The sequence below is a fragment of the Carya illinoinensis genome, chromosome 2 (assembly GCF_018687715.1).
Source record: "Carya illinoinensis cultivar Pawnee chromosome 2, C.illinoinensisPawnee_v1, whole genome shotgun sequence".
NCBI lineage: Eukaryota > Viridiplantae > Streptophyta > Magnoliopsida > Fagales > Juglandaceae > Carya > Carya illinoinensis.
Genome location: NC_056753.1, coordinates 22,536,620 through 22,559,815, shown reverse-complemented (window position 1 = coordinate 22,559,815; position 23,196 = coordinate 22,536,620). Strand labels below are relative to the sequence as shown.

At 36.4% G+C, this 23,196-nt stretch overlaps 4 protein-coding genes across 8 annotated transcripts; 2 read left to right on the top strand and 2 right to left on the bottom strand.

Moving 5' to 3' along the window:
* Positions 1 to 330: 330 nt before the first annotated feature.
* On the top strand, positions 331 to 1,929 carry LOC122300368 (glucan endo-1,3-beta-glucosidase, basic vacuolar isoform-like). The gene is made up of 2 exons (XM_043110966.1): positions 331 to 564; positions 751 to 1,929. Exons 1-2 carry the CDS (start codon positions 474 to 476, stop codon positions 1,773 to 1,775), a joined length of 1,116 nt encoding a protein of 371 aa, XP_042966900.1. The 5' UTR covers positions 331 to 473; the 3' UTR covers positions 1,776 to 1,929.
* Positions 1,930 to 2,886: 957 nt separating this feature from the next.
* LOC122300367 (ubiquitin-conjugating enzyme E2 32-like) lies at positions 2,887 to 10,685 on the top strand. Its single transcript, XM_043110965.1, has 5 exons — positions 2,887 to 3,163; positions 8,459 to 8,590; positions 8,727 to 8,811; positions 9,826 to 9,989; positions 10,068 to 10,685. Exons 1-5 carry the CDS (start codon positions 3,053 to 3,055, stop codon positions 10,488 to 10,490), a joined length of 915 nt encoding a protein of 304 aa, XP_042966899.1. The 5' UTR covers positions 2,887 to 3,052; the 3' UTR covers positions 10,491 to 10,685.
* A 315-nt stretch (positions 10,686 to 11,000) lies between these two features.
* LOC122300365 lies at positions 11,001 to 14,826 on the bottom strand. Of its 5 annotated transcripts, none has more exons than XM_043110962.1 (7): positions 14,492 to 14,826; positions 13,170 to 13,658; positions 12,247 to 12,853; positions 11,968 to 12,068; positions 11,792 to 11,881; positions 11,548 to 11,675; positions 11,001 to 11,403 (listed from the first exon to the last, which is right to left on the bottom strand). In XM_043110962.1, the coding sequence occupies exons 2-7, from the start codon at positions 13,527 to 13,529 to the stop codon at positions 11,259 to 11,261; spliced, it is 1,431 nt and encodes a 476-aa protein (XP_042966896.1). In that variant the 5' UTR covers positions 13,530 to 13,658; positions 14,492 to 14,826; the 3' UTR covers positions 11,001 to 11,258. The 5 variants fall into 5 exon arrangements, with proteins under 5 accessions (XP_042966896.1, XP_042966895.1, XP_042966894.1 ...); XM_043110961.1 differs by having other exon boundaries at positions 13,170 to 13,639; XM_043110960.1 differs by having other exon boundaries at positions 13,170 to 13,562.
* A 6,993-nt stretch (positions 14,827 to 21,819) lies between these two features.
* Positions 21,820 to 23,017, bottom strand: LOC122294631 (pectinesterase inhibitor 10). The gene has a single exon (XM_043103534.1). The coding sequence runs from the start codon at positions 22,857 to 22,859 to the stop codon at positions 22,047 to 22,049; it is 813 nt and encodes a 270-aa protein (XP_042959468.1). The 5' UTR covers positions 22,860 to 23,017; the 3' UTR covers positions 21,820 to 22,046.
* Between the last annotated feature and the right edge of the window lie 179 nt (positions 23,018 to 23,196).

Below are 23,196 nucleotides of genomic sequence, written 5' to 3'. Positions count from 1 at the left end.
ATTTCCATTGAAGCTAACAAGGAAAAGCAACGCCAGCCAAGGAGGCTGCATTCATGATGACTAGCTAAACTGAAAGCGATCGAAGCTTTTCTCATTCCATATGCACATGGTTGGCTATAAATTATTGTATATTAATCTATCTTTATTGACTTTAGTGTTTTCTTTCTCTCTCTTTTGGATAACATTTCTCCAATTCAAGATAGAGACATCAGCTTATCTACCCACAAAAAAAGACTATGACCGAGAAACTTTGAAAGTAATTAATTGAGAGATAAGCATGAATTGAATCAGTAAACATAGGGTGCTATGAAACTGATCATACGAGTAAACTGGAATATATATCATAATGATGTAGTTGGAAAAACTATCAACTCTCTACGTCTATATAAAGATCAGCAGAAATGGAGGTGGTAACTCAAATATATATATACAAGCTTTCGAGCTAATTGCTTTGTGCTAGCCTTTTCTTCTATATGTCTACGTTCTTCAAAACAAGCGAAAGATCCTTCATGGCTGCTATCGTGATTCTTCTGGGATTCTTACTGGCCAACCTTGGCACAACAGGTTAATTTCCAAATATCCTCTCTCGATCTGATCGACTGCGTTTCTGATAATCTGCATGTGCATGTGCATATCTGTGCCTGCCTTGTTTGTTACTTGACATTTCTTTCATAAAGCACGTAGCTCCGATATTTGCATGATTTTCTTGTCTAGTTCATGCGTTTACCCGATTTCGAATCAATACTTCAGGTGCACAATCGGTTGGCGTTTGTTATGGAATGCTCGGCAACAATCTACCACCAGCCTCAGAAGTTATAGCTCTCTACAAATCGAACAACATCAAAAGAATGAGAATCTATGACCCGAATCAAGCAGTTCTGCAAGCCCTTAGAGGCTCCAACATCGAACTCATGCTGGGTGTTCCAAACTCAGACCTCCAGCGCCTTGCCACCAACCCTTCCGAAGCACGTTCATGGGTACAGCAAAATGTACTGAACTTCTGGCCCAGCGTCAGATTTCGATACATTGCAGTCGGAAATGAAGTGAGCCCTGTTAATGGAGGTACGTCTTGGTTAGCACAGTTCGTTCTCCCTGCCATGCAGAACATATACCAGGCAATCAGAGCCGCCGGACTTCAGGACAAAATCAAGGTTTCGACCGCCATTGACATGACCTTGATAGGAAACTCCTACCCCCCATCGCAAGGGGCATTCCGGGGTGATGTTAGGTCGTATTTAGACCCCATCATCGGCTACCTAGTATATGCAAAGGCACCTTTACTTGCCAACGTGTATACTTACTTCAGCTACGCCGGAAACCCACGAGACATCTCTCTTTCCTATGCTTTGTTCACTTCCCCGTCGGTTGTGGCCTGGGATGGTCAGAGAGGATACCAAAACCTTTTTGATGCGATGTTGGATGCATTGTACTCGGCACTCGAGAGAGCTTGGGGGGGTTCGTTGGAGGTTGTCGTGTCGGAGAGTGGATGGCCATCGGCAGGTGGGTTTGCTACAACATTTGACAATGCACGCACGTATTGCTCGAACTTGATCCGACATGTCAAAGGGGGAACACCCAAGAGGCCTGGAAGAGCTATTGAGACTTACCTCTTTGCCATGTTTAATGAGAACCAGAAACAACCAGAGCTGGAGAAAAACTTTGGGCTTTTCTTCCCAAACAAACAGCCTAAATATAACCTCAATTTCGGTGGAGAAAGAATCTGGGATATCTCTGCAGAATATAATACAACAGTTTCCCTCAGGAGTGATGCCTAAGAGAATATATATAGGAGTCCTCTCTTTCTGTGTGTCTTCATGATCATAATGCTACTCTGTTTTCTATATCAATAAGAGAATCAGCAATCAATGCGTGATTTGTTTTTGTATGAATATAGAGAATTAATAAACTCATGTAGTGGTGTTGTTGAAATTTCAGATTATGAGATGATGCCATAAAATCTTGTGGGTGTTTACATGAATCCAATAGAAAGTTGAACGAAGATCAATATTTGGAGATCGTAGTGGTTTGCGTTATCTTATATCAAAACTAGGAGAGGAATTGTACAACTTTTATTGGAGGCCTTTCTTTAATTTTGGACAAAAAACTGTGGCCGATGGAATTCGAGTCCAGGTCTCGGTCTTTATGGCCACAGCGTGGAATTCTTACCAGTAACTACGTCCACACATTTTCCTGGGTATTCTTTTTGGAGTAATATTATATATAGTAGTGACATATATAAATATCGTATAATTTTTAAAAAAGAATAAAATTTATTATTAAAAAATTAATTTTCTTTTATATAAATTTTATATTTATTTATTTTCTAAAATTTGTTTTGATTTATAGGAAAATGTGAGTGCCTCATTAATGTGTCCATCCATCCACTCGTATAACTTAATTTCTTTTTATTTTTAATAATTAAAGAAATAGAATTTATATATATTTTTTATTTTTTTAATATTAAAAAATGTTTAAAGAATATTTAAAAAATAAAAATCATTTATACTAATATGATCCAAATTTGGTAAGTTCGAAATTGAAAAAGGGTCTTTCAAAAATTTTATCTACGTTTAAATTTAGGGATTATTTAGATAGTGAAATAGAATGAGATAATTTTAAATAAAAGTTAAAAATTAAATAAAATTTTATTTTTAATATTATTATTATTTAAAAATTTAAATTAAAATTTAAAATAAATATAATTTTTATTATATTTTAAATGAAAACTGATTGAATCACTTAATGGATAGGAAATGTAAGGTAAATGGAGGAAAAACGAACGGCCCAACACCCTTTATGTGGGCTGGGCTTTTCTTTGAAAATTGGTCCATATTTTCAAGTTCGTTTGCTGATACAATGAATGACTGACACGTTTAAAAAATCTGTCACCGACTCTGAATCTGAAAAAGAACATTTTACACCACATTCTCTCTATCTTCTAGATTGTCAAGGCTCAGGGGCGCCCTCGATGTTGTTGTACGTATAGGCGTCGAATATATACGGTTTTGTCAGACGGTGGCAGTTGGATCGGCGTCAGATCCTATCAAGATCAATGGCGGAGGACAAGTACAACCTGAAGAACCCGGCGGTGAAGCGGATTCTGCAGGAGCTCAAGGAGATGCAATCTAATCCTTCTGATGATTACATGAGCCTACCTCTCGAGGTTTTTCCCTTTTAACACTTTCCATGTTCTTTCGTTTAAGTTATTTTATCGAGTTATTTACATTTGTGGATTCTGGGGTATTCGAATGGATTCAACTTAATTATGTACTTCATTGGATCTGTGCGGCAATTGGGAATGGGATTTTCTCTTTGTTTTTGGGGTTTGTGCAATTAGCTGAAATTAGAGAATTGATGGGCCTCGTATAAATCAAATTGATCGTTTTAAGTTATTACCTTGCGAATAAATCATCGTGTATGGAATTTTCAGAGTGTCAAATCGTATTAACGGATTGTGTTCGTGTCGTGTTGAAACAAATATATTATATTGTATGGGCCAACCTGAATACGACCCGTTAAGGTTTTTGTATAAAAAATTCAAATCTTAACACAATCCATTAAAATAATGGATCGACACGACACGATCTGTTAATAAATCATATAAAAAGGTTAACACGGCATGACCGGACCTGTTATGACCCATTTCAACCCATTTATATTAATGGATACGAATACGGCCCTTTAACTTGTTTGACCTGATTAATTTTATATAAATATTAAAATCACAATGTTCCTAAAAACTATAAAATTAACTACAACTACAAATTACAATCCAAAAAATAAATATACCGAAATTAAAATCCCAACAATACTATATGTGATAAACAAAGTAACAAATTCACAAAGCCATGCATACTGCATGGTGCTGTAGTGCATAGTTAGAACACCTACCAAACTATTATTTATTACATTACATCCAACAATACCAAATATGATAAAACACACATTGTAAATATTAATGTTACAATTCCAAACATGATGATACACACACAAATCTAAACAAATTATGAACCCATAGAAGGAAGTGTAACGTCCTCCTTGCTCTTGTTGATCTCTAATTCCATTATATCTTCAATTAAATCGATCAATTGAATTTATTGTGTTCCTATTAAAAAAATGGCATTAGTAAAAGAATTAAGATAGTATTTAATATAAAAATAAATAATGTTATCCTTGACTTTGGCTTCTTCGCCATATAACGATTCTCTTGTGTAGAATAATACTTTAGCAATATCTGGTTTCAGTGCACTCCTAAACTGATCAATGATATGCCCACTAACACGGCATTGTTTGTTTTCAGAGATGAGATGAGATAAGTTGGGATTAAAATTGAAAGTTGAATAAAATATTATTAGAATATATTGTTTTAAGATTATTTTTGTATTGGAATTTGAAAAAGTTGAATTGCTTATTTTATTTTTGTATTGGGATTTAAAAAAGTTGAATTGTTTAATTTATTTTGTATGAGAATTTGAAAAAGTTGTAATGATTAAGATGAAATGAGAGTTTTTTGAAAGTGAACAAGGCTACAAGATTTAGATACAACTGTAAAAACTAGAACACTCAAAATGTCACGAGCCATACAAGTAAGATCAGGATAACGAAATTCATTTCCTTTCCAAAAGGAAAGAATATCAATTTTTGCATTTCTTTCTGCCCTAGGTTCATCCAAGTAAAGTTCCAATTGACTTTTTTGCATATTGGTAGTGAGATCATCATTTTCAAATGAATCAAATTCCTATACAAAAAAAAAAAAAAAAAAAACTTGAGAATATGTGATATAAAATAATAAAATAACAATATAATATAAATCATTAAACAAAAAATATTATTTGAATCTACCTAAAATACTTGTTTATTAACTCTATTCCATTTACTATAAGATGATTGACTTTCCGCTCTACAAACACTTCTTTCAAAAGTCATGGTAAAACTTATGGGAGCACTAGAAGAACTATATTCCATGAAAAGAGATGTCATTTTGGTACGAACATTCAAAAACTCTAGAGAACCATTTTCATAAAGCTTCATATAGGAAAAATCAACAAAATGAAGCTTGTATCGAGGATCCAATATAACTGCTATAACCAATAATACATTGAACTCAGACCAATATTTCTCAAACTTAGTAAGCATTTGACAAGACATTTTCTTCATGTAGTCATCTTCACTTTCAGAGTGCTCATTTAATATCAAATAAATCGTAAACACTGCTGGAAAGTACAAATTGGCTGTAGGGTATTTGGTTCCAGAACACTCACAAGTGGCATTATAAAAAGCTCCCAAAAAAGTGTTCATCTTCTCCACTTTTTCCTACTCAGATGTTGATAGACAATATTTAAAATTAGAATCAGTCAACTTCAATTGGAAAAAAGTACGACGATAGAAAAGAGCACTCCTCAATCATAAGAAAAGTTGAATTCTATCTAGTGGGGACATCCTGCCTTAGCCCTTTCTTACCATCCAAAGACATTTGTTTTGTTGAATATAAAAATTTTTGTTTCCTTGATTGTGATCCTTTGACATACTTGATATTGTAACGAACTTTTTGGATAGCACAATCAATTACTTTTAACCCATCTTGTACTACCAAATTGAGAATATGACAACAACAATCAAGATGAAAGAGCTCACCATCACAAACAAGGGCTTTCTTAATGTTCAATTGAATTTTTAACAACCCTACCGATACGTCATTAGAAGAAGCATTGTCTAAAGTCAATGCAAAAATCTTGTGTTGAATTCCCCACTCACATAGCAAATTATAAATTTTCTCAGACAAAGATATGCCATTATGTGTTGGTGGCATGAAAGTAAAGTTTAAAACTCTTTTCTGTAGAATCCATTTTTTATTCAGAAAATGTGCTGTAATGCACATATAACCATTAGTGCTTATAAAAGTTCACAAGTCAGATGTCAGACAAATTCTATCAGGAGCATCACTCAACATGCATTTAATCCTTTTTTTTTTTTCTCGATGATATTGTTTAACCAAATCAGCCTTGGCAGTATTTCTAGAAATAATTTAAATATTTGGACGCGCATATTGTAATAAAGATCTCACCCTCGAATATTCAACAAACCGAAAAGGCAAATCATGCTTCACAATAGCGCCTACCAAAAGTTGTCTATATTGTTCAGAATCAAATTTAGAAGCACTTACCGAAATAGATCCACTATTTTGTACTAACATCAACTGACCAATATCTTGGGCACTTCTTTTAGGGCATGTGTCAATGTGACGCTTCAAATTTCTGGTTCCATATTTGCTCGTTGCCAAGTAAGTAGATCTCTACACATCTTGCAATTGGCTCGTGCCTTACCATCACCTTTATTAGAATCAGGAACCATCTCAAAGAATCTCCACACGTTTGACCTCTTCCTTCGTTTTGTTTTCGTGTCTTCATTTGCGAAACTTTCTGAGTCCAACCCGTCCAAGTCAATCAAATTGTCATTTCCCCTTTCTGCCTCACTCATCTGACATTTTTAAAAAGTCAAACATGAAAATCAACAATTAAATAAGTAATTAACTAAATACTTCTTCACAGTTCACACCCTTCCAAAAAACATAGAAAATAAATATACCAACCTTGGACCTTGGTGTCTAAAGCTTTAAAATTGCAGCACAGCTGCACAAGCCACTTCAACAAGGTCTTGTATTCGAAATGAAAACCTTGAGGTTGGCAGAGACAATGAAATGAAACACTGAATAGCAATCAAGTTCAACAAGTCAAAGCCATAAGAGAATATATAGACAAAACCTGCCATACAATTAAATGGAAGTATAGAATAGGATATTATGGGCCATCACCATGTCAAATCAAATCGGGACTATAGAAATTTAGGACCCAATCAGATTGATAGAAATCAGGCCCATGACAGAATTGCCTGGTATCTAATTAGTATCTCCAATATTCTGGCTGCAAGAGAAAATCCAATCCCTTTTTTTGATGGATCCACATTCTTTAAGCTGATTTCTTGATATTAACAAAGTAGCACACAACAGAAAGTAGTCATTCTCAAGTTAGTAAATATTCAACTGTATGACTAAAATTCCTCAGTTTAATTTTTTTAGGACAACATTGAATACTTTTGCTGAACATTTGTTGACAATGTGCTGCTTTCTCTATTTTTTTGAGAAGAGGATAGTAACTCATAATCTTATTAATAATTCTTATTTATAGTTGAGAAAAAGTTTGATTACTATAAAGGTTTGTTAAAACCTTGAGAATGAATTGAAGGAGAAGAACTCTAAGCTTGAAGTCCCAAGAAGGGAGTTTGTATTCTTTTATAATAACAGATTTTACAAGGCAATATATTAGACAACAGTAATTTCAGAAAATATAATCTACAAAACACAGCTCTACTACTGCATAATCTACCAAATCACAGCTCTAAATAATTTACCAAAAATTCATCTTGATTATTTTCTAGGGAACCAAACAAATATAAATCTTACAAAAAAAAAAAAAAATTAAGAAAAAGAGGAAAAATTACCAAGGGCTTTGCTCAGCTGCGACTCGTGAGGGACATAGGGAGGTGGCAGCATGGCTGGCACTAGAGGCTATTTAGCAGTAGTGGCCCATGACATGTGCCGTCATGCGACAAAGGAGAAGACGAGAAGATGGCCTAGAGGCTGGGACGTTGTGACTATGAGTCTGTAAGACGGCTGAGTGGCAGTGGCTGAACGGTGAGGCGTCGTGGCACTGTGGCAACAAGAGGAAGAATGAAGAAGCAAGTCGCAAGAGGAAGATTGAAGAATAAAGAGGAAGGGTATGAGGCAGTGAGGTGTGTGGCGTGGGACTTAGTCTTCTATTAAGTTTTTTTTGTTTTGTTTTTAGACAGAAAGGGTAGAAGTGTTAAAATAACGGGTCATAACGGGTTGACCTGTTATGACCCGTTAAGAAATCGTGTCTTAACGGATCAACACGTTTTGATCCGAACCTATTAAGGTTAAACTCTAACATGCTTTTATCGTGTCGTGTTCGTGTTGGGTTAACAGGTCATGTCACATATTGCCACCCCTAACCCCCCATCTCTCTCTCTCTATATATATAGATATTGTGTGTGTGTAGGGTAGGTGCGATAAGCTGAATATAGAGAACTAAATGGCCTTATTAATCTTATGATTGATGTCAGATTAGTAGATTTTTCTCGTTTGATCTATTGTGGAGGTTTATATATTTTGGTGGCTGTTGAATGGTTTTATTATCTTTAGCATGTTTCCCTTGTTTCTGTTATTACTGCAGTCTTCTGTATTTTGGATTATGTCTTTTTTTCCCCTTTTGGCGTACCCTAATTATTTTGTACGTAAAACATCCTCATGCGAAAAAAATAAAAAATAAAGTCCCAAGTGGGCCGGCTAATTTCTACCACACTTTATGTGTAATTTTTTTTTTGTTTCCCTGGTTTGTTGTGTTATCATTAGTGAAAGCTTGCTCTTGGTAATTTTTTTCAGGAGAATATATTTGAATGGCAATTTGCAATTATGGGACCCCGCGATACTGAATTTGAGGGTGGAATCTATCATGGACGGATCCAGTTGCCTGCAGAATACCCGTTCAAGCCACCTTCTTATATGTTGTTGACTGTAAGACTTTATTCTAAATACACTTTCATTTTAATAGCTTGTCATCTTTCTATTGTGGTCATTGAACTATCTTGCGTTGAACAGCTGTCCATTTTAATGATGCACTGGCTAATAAGTTATGCTGCTGTTCTTTCAGCCAAATGGTCGTTTCGAAACCCAAACCAAGATTTGCTTGAGCATATCGAATCATCATCCTGAGCACTGGCAGCCATCTTGGAGTGGTAACTATTGTCCTTCTAAACTCGCATCCCCCTTGTTAGCATTAAAATATGTCCAGAGATTTTGTTTCAGATTTGTGAACACATAGGTTGCTATAGTTGGCTTATGTTTATAAACATGAATGCAGCATGAATGTGCGAAGTTGCTAAAGCAAATATCTTCTTTTAAATTTAGAATTGTTTGGCTTGCACCCAACTACCATTTTTTTCAAAAATAAAATTATAACCCCAAACGACCAAATCCTTCAATTTGCATCCCAACTATCACTTTTTGGCCATCAAGATAGTAGAAATATTAGATGTGGTACAATCTTGATGGTTAGGTTGTGATTGAGGGTATCTTTTGATAGTTAAATTGTAGAAATTGAAAGTAAAAAAGGTACTCTGGAGGTGTAGCATGTACTTTACCCTAAATTTTCCATGCGATAATTTGGGTTGGCATTACGACCTAAAAAAAAAAAGGTTGGCAGCCCTATTCAATTAATTGTATGGTTTTTCCATGCTTTCCCAACCCCATTACCTGACCTGAGCTTAGTTTGGAGTTTGATGGCTTAACTTATGATGGCATCAATATCAATAATTGGTTTATTTTTATTGTTATTATTATTGCTAGTGTATAAATGGTATATTGTGTCTTTGCCTTTTTCTCAGTCTCATGGGAATTGATTGTATGGTACTTCGTCTTGGTCTTCTTATTTCTACCTTTGAATGTTTTGCACAATTCTTAACTTGTTCATTAGAGTAGACTGGGCTATGTGGTGGACATCATTTGGTATATTAGGCGAAGTTTGATCAATACATGTCTATCTGTTTGTTTCTTGATTTATTTACTGTGGTGCTTGATTGGGATTCCACTTGCAATATATCAATGTAAAAGCTACATAATCATTAGTTTTGCTACCCATCTTTGCTTTAAGGAGTAATGATAATCAAGGTTCATATGGATAAAGATGCAATCTTTAAATGCCCATCCTGACAATGGTTCTAACCTGGATAATGTACTGTTGCTGTTGGCAGTGCGGACGGCATTAGTTGCCCTCATTGCATTTATGCCCACCAACCCAAATGGTGCATTGGGCTCACTGGACTACAAGAAGGAAGAGAGGCGAGCTCTGGCCATAAAATCTCGTGAAGCAGCGCCAACCTTTGGGAATCCTGAACGTCAAAAGCTAATTGATGAGGTAGATATAGTAGTGTTTTCCCCCCCTTGCATGTTTCTTCATTATTTCCAAGTCTTGTTTTAATGAAAATTATCACAGATTCATGAATCCATGCTGAGGAAGGCACCTGCTGTTCCTCAACTCAGCTCCTTAGAAGCTCCTAAACGACACCATACAAACAGTGAGAGTGAAGCCCAGGCAAGTGCGCAAGATTCTGGGGCCACGACCATCGGTGAGGAGCTCCAAAATCCACCAGTGGCTGATAGAATTGTTGAAGAAGTGCATGAGGCACCTGTAAATGCTGATTCCAGCCCCCCTGAAGTTAGGGTATCAAGGGAGGTTCCAGCTAGGGTATCCAGTGATCAGCTGCCGCAAAAGCCCGAAATTAGGGTTCATAAACCTGCTGATGATCGCATATTTACATGGGCTGCTGTTGGACTTACTATTGCAATTGTAGTTCTTTTGCTGAAAAAGTTCATGAAATCTGGTGGACATGGTGCTCTATTCACCGATGGGTCATAGATTCATGGATGGCTTAAGTTGGATTGACAATTCAAAGTATCCAGTAAAGTATTTGAAATATATGTATATCCATTGAAGATTTTTGATTAATTTGTAAGAGCTTGTAACATATATTAAGATCCTCCTGATATACCTAATTATTGTAATAACATTCGAGTGCTACCCGTTTGCGTTATGTAAGCAAGTTCGGAAGTATTTTCTTCGTGCAAAAGCCAAGAGATAGACTACAGGTGCTGGCTAGGCACTTGTTAAACATATACAGCCAAATCCGAGAAATAGATCCACTGCTCTCTTCAATGACTGCTTATAATGTTATCGGTAAGGACAACGGATCTATTTATCGGATCCAGTTGGAAAGGTCAAGCTCTAACGAGAGTGTCTTGGCAAGTTGATATTAGAAATTGCAGCCACCCTCGATAGATATTATCAAAATCACATAAATCAGCCTTACAAAAAGAAGGGACCCTATTCTCTCAATGAAGGAAAGTGTAAGGTGATTACAAAAAGAAAGAAAAGAAACGAACACTTCATTGAAATAATTGCATCCAAAATCTTAACTGCTAGTTTTCATTTGTATTGATATCATTCACCTTCCCCTAAAATTTAGTTCTCGAGAAACAGTTTTGACCGGGATGCAAGGCTAAGTCCATGTGACAATATTCAGCCTGTATTTCTTCAAAATCATGAAGATCTACCTGCCTAATCCCAACCTTCACCAGACAAACAACAATGTACAGAAATTATGTGGGAAGAACGGATGGCATGGCATCAGCAGGCAATTAGAGGATGCATCTTTTGGTGTATTGCCCTGTAACAATGGAGGCTGCAGAGGGGAAGCTTGGACTTGGAATCCCGATACTTGTATGAATTCGTGCAATTTGGACCCGCACATTTTTCACGAGGGGGAGGGTAACTGAAATTTACATAATAAACACCACAAAATAATCTAAGTCACATAGGTCAAGTGCAATAAGGAAAACGTGACTACATACATTTGAAAAAAGAAAAGAGGGAGAAAATAGAAAATAATAATACTAACAATACAGCAAACTCGTACCTATGCGGTACAGGAGCAAATAAAGTTGGTAGACCAATATCTTCCGAAAATGTAACAATGGTCCCAGTAGGACCAATGACCCATCTGACAGTGTTTGATGCAAGTGTGATGGTGTTTGTAGCCTTTCCCTGCATGACATAAGTTTGATACTTGAATTGGAATGCTAAGTAAAAACAAATTACACGGAGGGGAGAAGAAAATGGAAAGGAAGAGTATGCAGGATGTTCCTCAATTCTTCACCTACCTGTGCTAATTCACATTGCCGCTGCTTCATCTTCTCTTCCCTCTTCTTTCTTCCAGAATCTTGACCGAGTATTTTTCTGATTGCCTCAGCCTAAAACACAACGAAAGTGAGGTTGTTTCCACCATTTATTGACAAGAGACAAAAAAAGCATGATACGATGGGAGCCTGGGGCAAACCTCAGCCTCCCTAGCAGCTTTCTCTGATTGCATTTTACGTCTCTGTGCAGCCTCAGCTCTTCTACATTGCTGTTCTACCTCGGAAAGTTTATCCTTTTTGGCTGTCATCAACCAACCAATAATGGAATCATACAAGTAAAAAAAGGGGTTCAACGGAAGACTTTAGATAAAATCTTATTGATGTGATCATTAAAAACTCAGTTAATTAATGACACCATGTAGAAACACGTCCACAGGAATGAAAAAGCATAACAATAGCACAAAAACTAGAGTGCTCACTTCTAGATGGAGCACAATTTGAGAGGTCGGTATGACATACAGCAGATCCAGATAAAACATCCTCTCCAGATTGAAGTGCCCGATTTCGTGTAATGGGAATGGATACATTTCTTCCTTGGAAAAGTAAATCAAGAGATCCCCTTTTCAACTTGTTTCCCGGACATTCAAGTTCAACATCTGAGGTTGCTCTTTTTTCTTCTTCCTTATATTCATTATCCTCGTACGAGTTCTCTGATCTTAACAGCTGTCTACCATCTGTACCTGATCTTGGTGATCCAAAGTACTCCACATCATCACCATACATGGCATCAGCCATTTGACTACACTTCTCATCTTCATAATCTTCAGAAATTTGAGAAGCATTCAGTCTCCCAAGATATCGGAGTTCCTCATCTTCATCATCATTATCCTCAATTGCTAGATCCAAGACACGTCTTTTAGGAACCCGCTTGCTCTTACGAACCGGCTCATAAATAGAAGGACTTCCCCCAGAGGTCATCCCCCTCGAAGTAAATTCCTTTCTGTAATTACAATGAATTTGTGAAAAACCCTTCCTTTTGACTTTAAGGCCATTGCCCTTGCCGACATGATTGCCATCTATATTATCCTGCATCAAACATAATAATAAGATGCTATTATGCCTAATGTAAGAAGCTATCACGTAATATTATCCCCTAAAGGGAATAAGCATCACAATAGTATAAGAATTAAATATTCCATAATGCAGGACAAAAAAGTCCAGCACAATGGAGAGAAGAGATCATATTGGAAAGGGGTGTTTTCAAAAGCCAGCTATATTTGAATATATAAATCACATCAACAAATCGATATAATTCCCATTGGAATAGAACTATAGGGCATGATAAATTGTCCCTTATAGGCAATGAAAATTGCAATGATTAACAGAGATCAACAAAACATACCTGAAGTAGCTGCTTGTCATGATGCTTGGGGCCATCAAAATACTGAGAAAAATTTGTGGCCAGGGAATCACCTCTAAAGTCGCTGCCATACTTGGTGTGAATTGTGTGAGTCACACCGCCAACCTTAAGCTTAAGTTTTTTTAGCTTGTTCCTAGTCCCTAATCCATCAGAAACAACTATCGTATTGCTAGAATTCTTGTTTTCATCGTGTCTTCCATCGCAGAAAGGTTGTGTGGATGATGGAAATAAATTAAGTCTCTGTAGTAATGCCTGTGAATCAGGGTGGGGTCTGCGACTACTCCTCTTCTTTCTCATAGTAGAGCCAACATCAGCATTGTTAAACCCACGAAAGCTTTCCATTAACTACACTGTTATGACGGTTTGCCACAGCAGCTAAAATTTAGAAAATGAGGGGAGGAAGATCAGCAGAACTCCAAAACAACACAGCAGGAGATCTTACGGTGCTATGCCTAATAGGAATGGAAAAAACTAAACCATGATCAGTTCCAGACTGAGAACTACGCTGATACTAATCCTTACGGGAAATGGAAACAAACCAGAAACTATCACAAATACTCAATCAAGCATTCACAAGTAGGATAAAACAGCAATAGTACTAGTTACACACCCCATTGTTTGTGAGAATTAATTATATTTAACATGTTATTTCGGGCCCCTAAATAATGACTAACTAAATTACACGGTCCCTTGAGTGCATGTCTCAGTTTTCACATAAAACAGCGAGAAGAAGTAAATATAAAATTTAAAAATCATTTGACTAAATAAAATGAATTAACGACAAATGGACTGGAGAAACGCCTATAAAAATCTAAAGACAAAAAGCTAAAATTAAAAATTAAAAATAGAAAGTAACGGTAAGTTAAGAGATAATCATCAATGAAAGGTGGTTACAATGTAGAACTCCTCAAAACCAATGAATAGAATGAGCACAAATCTTTGTGAGAACAAACCGTTTTGAAGCTAGATTATTTCTGCGGAGCCTCAAAAACAATTTTATTTCCAATTTTTAAGTCTTGACCACTTGGACAGAAGTTAGCAAAGTACATTAACTTGTTTCCTTCATTTTCTTTTCCTCTGTTTTCTCACAGCAACCAATCCGAGAATCAATGTTGCATTTATGTCAATAAACTCTACTTTTGAAAATCACTAATCATATTTTTCCTTCTCTTATTGCTACTTTCCCGGTCCTCATTGTTCCAAGAAGAAAACGTTTGCCGTCAAAATTTTCCCGCAAAAAACAATGGTTAAAAGATAGAATTTCTCATATAAAACAGAAAATAAAAAGAAAGGAAAGCGCTTACTTTAAGAAACGGAAACCTCAGGGAACCATGAGAAGCGAGTACTAACCCTAGGTGGCCAGGAAAAGAGTCTCCAGAAGTGAAGAAGAGGAGGAGGGAGTAGAAGGCAGCGTTGGAGAATGAAAGAGGATTCCAGAAACTCTTGGTTTTATTCAAGTCTAGTGTAATAGCAAGTTGTCAAGAGAGAGTGAGAGTGGATTTTGCCATTAGAGACAGCTCTCGGTATTTGCTCGAATGGTGGCCGAGACTCTTTTATCTGCTCCATTTTTCTCCGTCTCTCGAGTTGCACCCATTTATTTTTCCTCTCTCTCTATCTCTATCTCGTTTTTTTCTGTAATTGTTTTCGAGATACGAGTTAAAATTTATAATTTGTTATTCTCATAAGTATTTTTATATAATTTATAAGATATATTTAAAAAAATTAAATTATTTTATTCCAATCGAAAAAAACACGTCACATTATTTAAATTATAATATTTAAATTAATAATAGTATTGTCTTGCCTATAAGAAAATAAATAAATGAAAAGAATTTACTCTCTCAAATGATCAAGAGCATATAGTTTATATAACAAACTATTAAATCGTTTCATTTTATCTTATCTCATCTAATCATTATAAATTTTTTAAACCCTCACGTAAAATATAATAAATAATTTAATTTTTTTAACCCTTAAATTAAAAATAATATTAAAAAATATATATTCTAAAGAATATTTTATTTAATTTTCACTTCATCTCATCTATATAACTATACGAGACCTTGATATGTCTTAACAAAAGGTGCTAAACGTTGGATTTTTATATAAAATATGATAGTTTTGATAATTTGGAGTTCAAAGTATAAAAAATCTTAATTCTCTATAGACACATGAAGTATATTTATGCTTATAAAAAGATTCGAGCTAATTAGGGCTGTGCTCCGTCGGAATTGGAATTTCGACTTCCGACTCCGACTGGGTCGGAGTCGGAATTGAGCTCCTATTCCGATTCCGAGAGGATTCGGAGTCCGATTCCGATCGGAATTCGGAATTCTGAATGGAATTCCGACTTCCGAATTCCGTTCGGAATTCGGAATTCCGATTACTGTCGGTAGTCGGATTTTCGATTACTGTCGGTAGTCGGATTTCCGATCGGGGCCGGAATTCTGACTTCCAACTTTAATTCCGACTCGGCCAACTTGATACGTTTTATTTTTATTTTTTTTTAAATTTATTTTATCCTTATTTCATAAAAACTCTCACTTTATATAGTTCCATTGAGGTATTTTTGTATAGATTTTATTGTTATTTTCAATTTTCTTGAAATATATAAATTATAAAAGCTTGAACATGTTAAAGCGTATAATTAATTAATTAATTAATTTTCCTGGTATAACGAGTATTATGGACAATATTTTCAATGCAAAAGATCAAATATGTTTGAACACATTAGACTGCATAATTAATTGTTATACATAATTTAGAAAGTCCTAAACAATTAATAATAGGAATAACAACCTATTTCAAAGTTTGATTAAACAGTCCATAAGAATAAACATTTTGATTCAACCAAAATAAAAAACAATTGAATGGACTTTGCAGTATCGTACTTGGTCATTTGAACTTTGAAGTACCTGAAATTAAGATAAAAAAGTATTCAATCAATAAATATAACTAAATATTGATACAGAAAATTGAACACAATAAAAGTAAAATTTAATTACCATTAATATCAATAAAGACGTCCTTAATTCTGATATCAACTTATCTTTATCCATACTCCATCATTCATCGGTAACTATACTGGGGTTCACAATTACATTTGTGAAATGATAAAAAAATATAAATTAAATAAATTTATGAAATCATAAAAGCAATTAAAATAATCAATAATAAAAAGAAAAAGTAAAATAAGGTTACCATCTTCAAGCCTATAGCTCTCATCATCAATGCCAATGTTATCTAGTCCAAGGGGTGTATCACTGATCCAGTTCTGTGTGCAAACGAGGGCTTCCACGGTTGACGGTGACAAAGAACTCCAGAAAGCATCCAAGACTCGACCTCCAGTGCTAAACGCCGACTCAGATGCAATCGTCGTAATAGGAATGACTAGTACATCTCGGGCAATACGGGAAAAGATTGGATACTTGATGGAATTAGTCTTCCACCAAATGCATATCTCAAATGCAGGACTAGGTGCCTCGACCTCTTACATAAAATACCGTTCAACCTTTGAAGTACACCCCATAATATTCTTCGATGCAACGAGCTGATGATACTCATTCATGATGTCGTAATTCCTACGGCGTCGAGGCAATGTGTCAGTCGGGCTAAAGTCATCTCAGGGAGGTGTCGGAGTCACGTGTGAGGTACCCGCTGAAGATGAAGGTTGTCCATTATTTTTGTAGTGGTTGTACAAGTCATCGAGATCAGTTTTCAACGCTGTAATAAATGATGCAGCCTTCATTTCCCCGAGGACGGAATTTGCCCAATATTCTATCACGGCCAACTTGATTCGGGGGTCAAGGATCACAGCTACAAAGAGTAATCTATTTATCTTCTCAATTTGCCCCCAATATTTATTATATTTGGACAACATCCTCTCAGCCATACCAGATAACAGTCCGCTAGGGTCATCACAACCATCTTCCAAGTGGTGGTGTAGTGTCGAGATCTGATTGAACCACAAGTTTGCAGTCGTGTATGCGGATCCAGATATTTTCATTGTAATATCATAAAAAATCTGCAAAAATGTGACAAAGAATCCTACACTCGTCCAATCATGTGTGTCCGGCGGACCGAGCCCATTTCCTGCAGGCTCCAGCAAAGCATACTGCAGACCCCCATCTTTCACCTCCATCCGCTCAAACACTTTTTAGTACATCTGTGCCACATCCAACATCATGTATGTAGAGTTCCATCGAGTGGGAATGTCCAAGCACAGCGTCCGAGAATGTTTTATCCCAAGTTGTTCCTCTATTGCCCTGAATTTTTCCAGCCTTTGCAGGGAAGCCCTCACATACCGCACAATGTTGCGGACTTTTGTAATGGAATCGTCAACCTCTTTTAACCCCTTAGTCACAATCAAGTTGATTATGTGAGCACAACAATGAATATGGATAAACGCATGGTCCCGGATGACATCAGCCGTCACTCTCGTATTCCACTTGAACCATTCAATTGCAGTATCATTAGCACTGACATTGTCAATTGTAATGCATAAAACCTTCTTTATTCCCCAATCTTTCAAGCAATCATCCATCGCTGCCCCAATTGATGCACCCTTATGATCATTTATTTTTTTGAATCCAATAATCCGTTTTTTTAAAGTCCATGAACTGTCTATGTAGTGTGCTGTAATACACATGTATGAAACATTCTGTATAGACGTCCATGTGTCAGTCGTAAATGAGACTCTCTGGCCGGTCGTCACAAACATTTGTCTCATCTCAGCCTTCTCTTTCAAATGCCTTTTCATACAATTTCGCATCACTGTATACCGTGACGACATTGGGAATCGTGGTTCAATAAGCTTGATAAACGATCGGAACCCTCTTTTCTCAATTGTAGTAAAAGGCATCTCATCTTTTATGATCATCTCGGCAAGCGCATCTCTCAACATCTTCTCACTATATTGAGGGATGACCATTTTCTTGGATTGCGTACCATCAATTGCAGTAGAAGTTTCATAACTTAGCGTTGTCTGATCTCGGGCCGCCAATCCTTTCGCTATCTTATACCTCTGGCAACTATTTAGATGTGATATTAAACCAGCAGTGCCTTGTTTCTTTGAATGACATGCAACCTCTGTGCCACAATGGTTGCAAGCTGCGTGCGGTTCCGAGGGATCACCGTCAACCTTTGTGAAATGTTCCCACGTCCACGACCTTTTTTTATTTGATCGTGGACGTGGTGGTCTGGCCCTCACGGATGAAGGTGGTGGTACATCCGGCTCATCCCTAATACCCATCTCCTCCTCATCATTAAATGTATCATCATCTTCTATGTTTATCGAGAGTGGGAATCGACTACTTGCACATGAAGTTTGAGCTCTGGAAGTGGGTCTGGATCTCGGTGGTGGGGACGGAATTGTGGCATCCTAATCTTGTTCTGGGATCCTATATGGTTCTTCCTCCATAGCTTGAAATCTGACACATTTAGTTGCAAAAATTAAAGTATTTATTAAAAAAACAATAAACAATAAAACAATAAGCTATAGACATGCATAATGAATTCATTTGGCCAGTCTCATGTTAGAAGTAATTACGTATGTTATTTTCTTTGATTATTATAATTAATGATGAGAAGAGATGTAATCCCTATACACAGGAAGTATAAATGAATCCACTAAATAAACAAAAGACCTGTTCACCTTTGTGAACATCAACTTCTCTCTTAGTATCATATTTTGTGTCTATTAGATGTTGAAATAATTGACTGTTTGAAAATCGGTCAGTTTCTAGATGGTTTGTTTCTAGATTTAGAAGGAAGTTTTAAAAACTGAATAATGCATCAAGGAGATAGCAGACTCATTAGAAAAGCTATACTCACTCTCTCCTCCATCTTTCAAAACTGCAAGTTTAGTGACGGAGTTATGTTGCATTCTTAACAATTCAATTTGCTGGGTCTGAAAACTAGTATGTTCAATTTACTTATTTTTCATCCCAAGTTGTAGGTTTCGGACCTTTGCCTGACGTGGATGATCTAGTTGCTACTTTTGCAAAGGTTAGCTTCCTTGAAATTGATGATCATGAAAGAGTTATATACAAGTTTTGATGAGTTTCTCAATTTCTTTCATTTTTATGTCGTCTATCAACACTTTTTTTTTTTTTTTTTAATATGATGGTATTAGATTCTAACTGTATTATTGATCTTTTCTCTTCTTTCTATATGTTAAGTTATAACACACCCCTCTACTTAAAAAGAAATTATAACACCCATTTCCTCTAAGCTAAGGGATGCTACTAACATAAACAATTCTACAAGCCAAGTATAAGAAGATTCCATTATCAAAATATTCTGAAACATCATCAATAAAACCCAACAGTAGCATTTATTTCAAAACAATAAAGTTATGAGTTCTCATAAAACCCTTAATGTTATAAAGAAAGACATTAGAAAGAAAAACTCGCTCATAAAAAATTATTCAGGTCTTGGTCTTGATCTCCATATTCTGAGCCTGACCTGTAGACCTATCATTGCATAATTATTATAGGAGCTGTGTTGGAGGCAAAAGTCAAGGACAAGTGGGTGCCCAAAGTTTTTTCATACAATGGCTAACTCAAATGCTAGAAAAAAACAATTGAGATGCTCCTAGTTGATAGCTCTATATCTACAAATCAAAATTTGATTTGTAATCAAATTGTGCAGTTTTTTGAGAGATTACTTACTGAGCAATTATCTTGGAGACCCCGATTATGTGGGATACATTTTGATTCCATTGGATAGAAGGAGGCCGAGCGGCTTGAGAGGTGATTCAAAGAGATAAAGGTGCTCAAAGTTATGAAACCTCTACATGGTGAAAAGGCTATGGGCCCAAACTGTTTTACTTCAGCTATCTTTCAAGAGGTTTGGGATGAGGATATCATGCATGCTTTCCGTGAGTTTCATGAAAGTTGAAAACTTGAGAAGAGCTTAAATGGAAACCTCGATTATATGATCATGTCAACTCATAGGATGAACCCAATTAGAGTTGTTATTCACTAAATATTTGTAGTCTAAAAGTTGATCGACTTTAAGTTTTAGCAATCGTGTTACTGACTTTCTTTGTGACATTTCCACAAACACGTAGGCCGCAGCCTTCAAAGTCCATCTAACTAACACACGACGCGTGAAAAAGACCATCCTCAATACATTCACGGCCAACGTACAAAACAGTACATTCATAATTTCACGGCCAATTTCCAATTAATAAATAAATACAGAAGAAAAATTTGGAGTAAATACACAGTCGGTAAAATTTCAATTTACCGATTGGGTAATGTTAGGCTGTTAGCAGCAACTTGCAACAATAAACTTGGCACTGCAGCGAGTCGGCAACAGCAACCTCTGAGCTGTGGCGTCGTCGGTGAGATGAGTCTGAGGCTCTGAGCAGCTGAGGACAGTGAGGCCTGAGCCGTGTGGTCGACTGGTTAGACTTCGAGTGAGGAACAGAGGAAGAATCCGAACTCCGAAGAAGGCAAGAATGGCTTATGGCCCTCGGGGAGGCCATTTAGCCTTGATTCAAACGGCGTCGTTCTCATTTAAATGGAACGATGTCGTTCCAATTAGGAGGTAGCCAAAAACCAGATGCAAAACAGCGTCGTTTTGCATTAGGTTTTTTTTTTTTTTTTTGTTAAGTCGGAATCGGAATTCGGCAATCGGAACCTGTGGTTTATCGATTCTGATTCCGACTTCCGTTATGGAGTCGGAACTGATCCGATTCTGACTCCGACTTCCGAACCCTCCGATTCCGTTGGAATCGGAATCAGACCGAAAGTCGGCCGGAATCGAACAGTTCGGAATTTTGCTCACCCCTAGAGCTAATGACTAGCTCTGGTGGGTGGTTTCAATTGGACAAAAGCCAAACGAGTCATTGGATCTTCTTTATATTAAGTGTAGCCTACAATATTAATTGATGTTATTATATATAAAGCAATAAATGCTAGCGGGAAGATTTACTTAATATGTGTTGTATTTCTCTCCTATTACTTTTAAGTCCCTCAACTATAAAAAAGAACTTGAAATTATCTTTTTTTCAAATTAATAGAGCAAGCTGGTTCTCTGAATTTGTATGCCATAGAGCACACTTTTAGGTTTGGTTTAGTTTTACAAATTACCTTTTAAATCATTTTATCTCTTTTTAATATCCAAACATCATTCAAATCTAAATATTTTTTAATTTCAAATTTTTAATTTTCAACTTTTTTATTTAATTATTATCTAATTATTACAACTTTCCTAAATTTTAAAATAAAATATAATAAACAATTTAGCTTTTTCAAATATAAAAATAAAAATAATATTAAAAAATAATATTCAAACCCTCTTTTAGTTTTATAATTTTTTTATTTAGTTTTTTTTCTCATTTTCCAAAACTCCATAAAAATCTTAATTCAAATCATTTCATTACTATTTATAAATTATCTCACTACTATTTACAGATTTCTCATCTCATCTTATTTGTGTAATCAAATAAGATTACACAAATAAGATTATTGTAAAATTTAAATAGTAAATTTTGATGAAAATTGAACTGATGTTTTAATAAAACAAGAGTTTTTCTACATACAAGCACAGTCGCGCACTAATCTGTATACCAATACTAATTTATTCATACTTAAAATTTAAATTAACATTATTTTCAATAAAATTTACTTTTTAACTAATCATATCATATTGATATACAGACTAATACATAGTTATGTTTACAACTATATTTTATCATAAAACAATAATGCTACAAAAGATATACACACGACCTCACATTCAAACCAAACCTCACGTACACATCCTCGATCCCCGCAACCAAACTTAATTTCCCGAGAGTCACAATTGAGAGACGTACGTGACAATTATAGGTAAGGAAGTAGTTGACGATCACTTGATTAAGGACGCAATGGCAAGGCAATTGCTAGCCAACTTGGTGCCCTTATCATCGACCTCAGATAATGGAGTTCTCTGTCCAGCGAACCCATCCTCGCATGTCCCATAGTCTGTCAAAATCGCGCTAAGCATGGAATTGAAGGTGCCAGTGTCAAGAGCTGAGAGGGCATCTACTGCACTCTCAATGTTATCCAAAACATCGTTGTACATTTCCATGCAGTCGCTGACGGCGGCAGAATTAATGCCCGGTTTCGTTTTAAGGACTTTTGAAGCGATGCTTAGTGCTAGCTTTGCATGAAGGGAGCAGGCCTTCACTGCAACTTCAAGCACAGAAATGACATCGACTTTGCCGGTCAGAAATGGGGCTGTAGAGGCGAGGCAAAGAAGAGGGTAATCTGTGGCTTCACATATCTTTTTGATGGCGGGATTCAAAGGAAACGGGCGCGGTCCCGGGGATTGCGATGGTGTTGGTGCAGACTCGGGAGAAAGATATGAGGCGGGAGATGGAGCCGAGATATGACTAACCGGAGGATTTGCATCTGGAGTACTCGGTTGCGGAGGAGAGGGGTTAATCGGAGGATAATATGAAGATGATGGCGCAGACTCAGGGGAATGGTCCGAGATAGAAGGTGGGTTGGCCGCAATATGGCAAACCGTGATATGTGCTTCGGGAATAGTACTCCAGAACGTATAGTTTCTAGGCACGCAAATGGCTTGTGCAGAGTCGAAGAAGGTGGGATAGAATAATGAGATGAGGATGATCATGAGCAGTGCTGGTATTGCCTTAATATTTTTGTGAGACTCCATTGTTTTGTTTGGAAGAAATTAGAAGGGAAGAAAATGGACAGACAGAAAGGTCAAAAGAGCCTACAAAAAAATGGGGAGTGGCATTTCTGGTTGGTTCGTTAGTTATATCTCCAGGACTATAGGATGGCAAAATGAAACACTGGGCGTCGGCATGGTTTCACGGAGTTTGGGGTGCGGATTCTAATTACCAATTTTATTAATCTCAGATGCACAGTAAGCCTGGTTTTTAGGGAATTTGGTTTCTTTTTTACCATCTACAGATATATGCCTACCCGGTACAGCTATAAATAAACGCTTATGGGTGGTCATGAATCCTGATGGCTTTGTAAATTTTATC